At 28.7% G+C, this 5,492-nt stretch overlaps 1 protein-coding gene across 1 annotated transcript in view; it reads left to right on the top strand.

The window, feature by feature from the left end:
* Positions 1–5,492, top strand: part of LOC107647201 (cationic amino acid transporter 2, vacuolar-like) — a 6,235-nt gene continuing 743 nt past the window's right edge. The window contains exons 1-12 of the mRNA XM_021105597.1: positions 1–458; positions 528–729; positions 888–972; positions 1,114–1,254; positions 1,328–1,446; positions 1,915–2,011; positions 2,473–2,645; positions 3,176–3,242; positions 3,677–3,842; positions 4,287–4,485; positions 4,627–4,739; positions 5,077–5,152. Of these exons, the coding sequence (XP_020961256.1) occupies positions 350–458; positions 528–729; positions 888–972; positions 1,114–1,254; positions 1,328–1,446; positions 1,915–2,011; positions 2,473–2,645; positions 3,176–3,242; positions 3,677–3,842; positions 4,287–4,485; positions 4,627–4,739; positions 5,077–5,152 (1,547 nt within the window). The 5' untranslated portion in view covers positions 1–349. The remainder of the gene's footprint in view (positions 459–527; positions 730–887; positions 973–1,113; positions 1,255–1,327; positions 1,447–1,914; positions 2,012–2,472; positions 2,646–3,175; positions 3,243–3,676; positions 3,843–4,286; positions 4,486–4,626; positions 4,740–5,076; positions 5,153–5,492) is intronic.

Below are 5,492 nucleotides of genomic sequence, written 5' to 3'. Positions count from 1 at the left end.
ACTTGCAAGCAATCCTGTGGATAAACGCAGTTCATGTATTAGCATAGAATGTAAAGCATGCTTCCCAACAACTTCTCCATCTTTGTCAACTTATCCCTTTCTCCATGTCATCATCTTCCTTGCATTGTATAATCGTAGCTTTTCAATCATTTCTTAGGCACAAATAACGTGAGAAGGAGCGACCACAACATAACACACTGGTTAAAAGAAAAAAGAAACAATAACAACAACCACTTTTTTTGTGCCCATAATTCATTTTGATTAATTATAATTTGTAATTGGGTTGGTTGGTTATTGTGGGCTGACCAAAGCTTGTTCCCTAACTTTTGATGGGTGTTTGGGTTTGTTCATGGGGTCGTTCAAATTTTTTACCAGAAGAAAGCAAGTTGATTCTGTAGAAGTTGAAACCAAGGGTCTCCTTGCCAAGGAGTTAACTGTTCCTCATCTAATTGCAATTGGTAATCAATTCATTAAATAATTCTTTATTACTATTTTGATTCTTTAATTGATTGATGATGATATATTAGGTGTTGGTTCAACAATTGGTGCTGGAGTGTATGTTCTTGTTGGAACGGTTGCAAGAGAGGAAGCAGGACCAGCTTTGACAATTTCATTTCTGTTGGCGGGAATAGCAGCTGCTCTTTCAGCATTTTGTTATGCAGAACTTGCAAGTCGCTGCCCTTCTGCTGGGAGTGCATATCACTATTCATACATATGCCTTGGAGAAGGGTACTTTCTTTTATTTTAAATAAAAGTTTTGCTTTATCCTTCTTCTTTCATTTCAATATGTGAAAAGCCAAGGGAATGAAGAAAGATTGGTTNNATATACAGATTGACAGTGGGCTGTATACATTGATCATCAATTGAAGCAATTACTTTGTTTGCAGTGTTGCTTGGCTAATAGGCTGGGCATTAATACTGGAATATACAATTGGCAGCGCTACTGTTGCACGTGGCATAACCCCTAATTTGGTATATATATTTCCATAACGGACTGTTGATTATATCACCCTAGTCCAACTATATGTTTTGTGGTTGATCTTTTATAGCCTTCTTCAATGTTTTTAATGCAAGTTGGTTAAAGTAAGTGATATAAGTATTCACATTAATCAGGCTGCGCTTATTGGAGGAGCAGACAAGTTGCCCATCTTTTTATCACGGCAGCATATTCCTGGAATAGATATTATTGTGGACCCATGTGCAGCAATTCTAGTATTCATTATAACCGCACTCTTGTGTATTGGGATTAAGGAGGTATTTTTCTTTAAATTGTCTCCATTCCCAAATATGTTGTACCAATTAAGAAATATTTGATACGTACATGCAGATTGCAGTAGTGCAAGGCACAATTACATCAATCAACGTATGCGCTTTGCTTTTTGTCGTAACAGCCGGAAGTTACTTGGGTTTTAAGTTTGGATGGGTTGGATATGATCTTCATAATGGGTACCTATCTTTTCTTTTCCTTTCAAGAAAAACTAGTTTGAGTGGAAAACTATTATTTCTTGAGTTTAACTTTAATACACTAATAGTATATTAGATGGTTATTCAGACATTAATTATCATTAAAAATAGTTATTTTTTCTTGTAATGTCAGTGTATTAAAATTACATTCTTATTTCTTTTATTAAACTTATTTTTGGTGATAAGCCATAGAGTTTTTATAGCGATTAAAAAGATTTTTATTGATGATTGTTATAATTGTTACTAAATTTTTTTAATAACATATAAGATGATCAAAGTTTAATTGTCTATTAAAAGTTATTTTTCTTATTACGGTTAAAAACAAAATAAATTATCAACTAAAATAATTTTTTTGGTAATGTTTGATAAAATTTCCATTCGATACTACTGAAAACATGAGCACTTCTTTTTAATTATGATCTGTTTGTGTTTTGCATATGCTATATATAGGTATTTTCCTTTTGGGGTTGATGGAATGCTTGCTGGTTCTGCAACAGTCTTTTTTGCATATATAGGTTTTGATGCAATTGCTAGCACTGCTGAAGAGGTATTGTATTGTACGCATTTTCAATTATATATATTAGAGAAAATTCCATTCTCCTTTCCTGCGAGATACTAAAATGACACTCCTTTCCCCTCTATTTTATAAATGTACATCTTTCTCTCTTCTAACTTTTAAAAAACCTCCTCTTTAATCCATTTTAAATTTATTTTGGTAAGTAAAATTTAATGATAAAAAATAAAATTTTTGTTAATGGATATTTTTTTAAAATAATTTTTTCTTAAAAAATGGATAAAGTTAACATTAGTTAATACAAAAAATTTAAAATAGACTAAAAAGGGGATTTTTTAAAAATTAGAAGAAAAAAAAATGTACATTTATAAAATAGAGGGGAGAAGAGTGTCATTTTAGAATCTCGCAGGGGAGGGGAGGGGAATTTTCCCTATATATTTGTTGAAACATCATAAAGACATAAAATATAATGGTTTTATTTGATGGATGAGCAGGTGAAAAATCCTCAACGAAACTTACCACTTGGTATCGGTGGAGCCCTGTTTCTATGTTGTGGACTTTACATGATGATTTCCATTGTTGTTGTTGGATTAGTACCTTATTATGCAATTGATCCAGATACCCCAATTTCATCTGCATTTGCCAAACATGGCATGCACTGGGCAGCGTAAGTTTATTATATCAATCATGCTATATATATAATCAATAAATATTATTATTTTAAATCAGTATTTAATCATTAATAATTTATATTAATATTTATAAAGATTTATACACATAAAATATATAATTTATATTTATATTTATTAAAATTTACACATATAAGTTTAACACAGTGTTCCTTCATATATATATAAAATCATATTTATTATAATTTACACACATAAATTAATAAAATTTATTTGTTTTTAATATTTTTAGTAGCCAAATATTAATCAATTAGAATTTAAACATATAATTTAACACAATTTTCATTCATATAATCACATTTATTATAATTTACACACATAAATAAAATTTATTTGTTAAAGATAATTTAATATTTATAGTGGCCAAATATTAACCAAAATTTCTAAAAATTAAATTAGCGACTTCCAAAATTTTATTGTGTACTCATGTGTCTAATTTGTCATTAAATTTGGATGGTTCAGTATTATCAAAGTCAAATAAACTTTATTTCTTATTATTTGATTGCAGATACATTATAAATGCTGGAGCTTTTACAGCTCTTTGCTCAGCATTGATGGGTGGTATACTTCCTCAGGTAAATAATTAGTAGTAATTTTGTTGTGCTTTGCTTTATATATGAATGGTAACTATAGTAACACATTTAAATGGATAATGTGGTGTATTGAATTAACTCAAGTATAGTGTATTGGATTTCATTTAAATTGTTATATTCTATGTATAAACTCCGAAATATTAAGAAGATAATAATTTAAAATTATTTTATTTAATTTAATTTTATTAATATAATATTTATAATTCATATTTATTATATTTAATATTAATAATTATTTTATTAATAATGAATGAATATAAAATAACTATAAACTGCTTTTGGCTTATTTTCATGCCCACAAACATTTTTTATGTTTAAGTTGTTTGTTCATTTCATTGCAAATTTCCACCATTTTTTTCTTATAAAGTATTTCATTTGCCAGAAAATTTTGAATTTTCTTTTTTAATATTTTTCAGCCACGAATCTTGATGGCCATGGCAAGGGATGGGTTACTGCCACCATTTTTTTCTGACATAAATAAGCATACTCAGATTCCTGTGAAGAGCACAATAGTTACTGGCCTTGGTGCTGCAATCCTAGCATTTTTTATGGAAGTTTCTGAACTAGCAGGGATGGCAAGTCCTCTTTCTTAATTTTTGTTACCAACATATATATTTGCACACAAATACACATAATAATTAATTTGATAACTGATTTTTTGTATGTGCATAATATATTTTGGTGTACGAATAGTATTTTTGTTAAGGAAAAGTATAGGGTACCAACATATTATCTGCCAACTTATTACCAATAATAGTTAATTATTATATTTTAAACACATATATAAAGAGACACATCTAAAAAATATATCTATAAAGACACTTCTATTAAACACAGCTATAAAACAGATATTTTTGTTAGACACATCCATAAACCCACTTCCATTAAACATAGTTATAAATAAGAGTTGGCAGAAGTTGGTAGAAATGCTGTTGATAACGTAACGAGATTGGTTAGTTATTGAATAAACTAGTTACATTATATTTTTTGGATATGATCTTTTCTCAGATTCTGCATTAAGATGAGATATTTGTGTACTGTGCTGCCAAATTATGACCATATATAATTACTTTATTGTAATTTTTGAACTTTTATTTATTTATTTATTTTTATGTGTAGATGTAAATAACGAAAATAGGCGCAGAGTTGCTGGACGCATGATAGCACTTACATGCTTAGGGGCATTTGTCCTCACATATTCATCTTCTAATTTATCTCTTCATAGGTTAGTCCAATTGAATATTGCCATATATTTTCTCAGGAACTCATATAGTTAAATTTTTTTTCTTGTTAAGGCATTGGGGGCATTTTTTTCATGTTCTAATTAAGTTGTTTTATTTGTCATTATTTTTATAACTACTACCAGTTTTGTTCGCTTCACATTGTGTGGAGTTGGAGGCATTACTCTTTTATCTACTCTTGCCTTTCTAAGCAGTATGGAGCAAGATGATGCAAGTCAAAATTTTGGGCATTCTGGAGGTATGGCCCTAGCTACCATTGTGTTGTTAGCGAGTGTTCCATTCGTATTAATTAATGAGGAGTGCTAGGCTAGTAATTTTTGTTATTTAATTTGTAGCTATTAATAAGTAGTCATCAATATAATTTTAATGGTGTGAGATTTCATCCAATGACTCACTTTTCTTTTGCTAATTACATGCTGGTCAGAATTTAATAAAGTTGCTGCCCCTAAATTTTTTTTTAATTAATATTTAAGGAATGTCATGAAGATCATTTTAATTAATGTTATACTATTGAATTCTATCATCATTAGTATAAAAAAAGAAATTAATACTCTCATATTAATATCTTTTTTCAGGTTTTGTCTGCCCATTTGTGCCACTATTACCCATAGTTAGCATTCTCATCAATTCATATTTACTAGTTAATCTTAGGTAAGTATCAATGCTGACAATTTTAATTTTAATTTTAATTTTAATTTTAATTTTCATGATTTCTTGCATAAACATGTTACAAACTCTCAATTCCAAAAATCTTTTAACCCTAATTTCTAAAAACCCTATTTCAAAAATATCAAATGTATCTTAATCCAAAAACATAAATCCTATTTTTCAATACAATCCAACTCTTTTTCAAATTCTCCAAAACAAATCTATCTCTTTTCCTTCTAAAATCTTCTCAACTCATCAATATCTTTTTTTCAAATCTCCACATTATCTTTTTCAAAATCCAGATTCATCTTTTTCAAATATCTTTCATATCTTCTCAATTTTA

This window comes from Arachis ipaensis, chromosome B06 (assembly GCF_000816755.2).
Source record: "Arachis ipaensis cultivar K30076 chromosome B06, Araip1.1, whole genome shotgun sequence".
Taxonomy (NCBI): Eukaryota; Viridiplantae; Streptophyta; class Magnoliopsida; order Fabales; family Fabaceae; genus Arachis; species Arachis ipaensis.
This window is presented reverse-complemented; position numbering and strand designations above follow the sequence as displayed.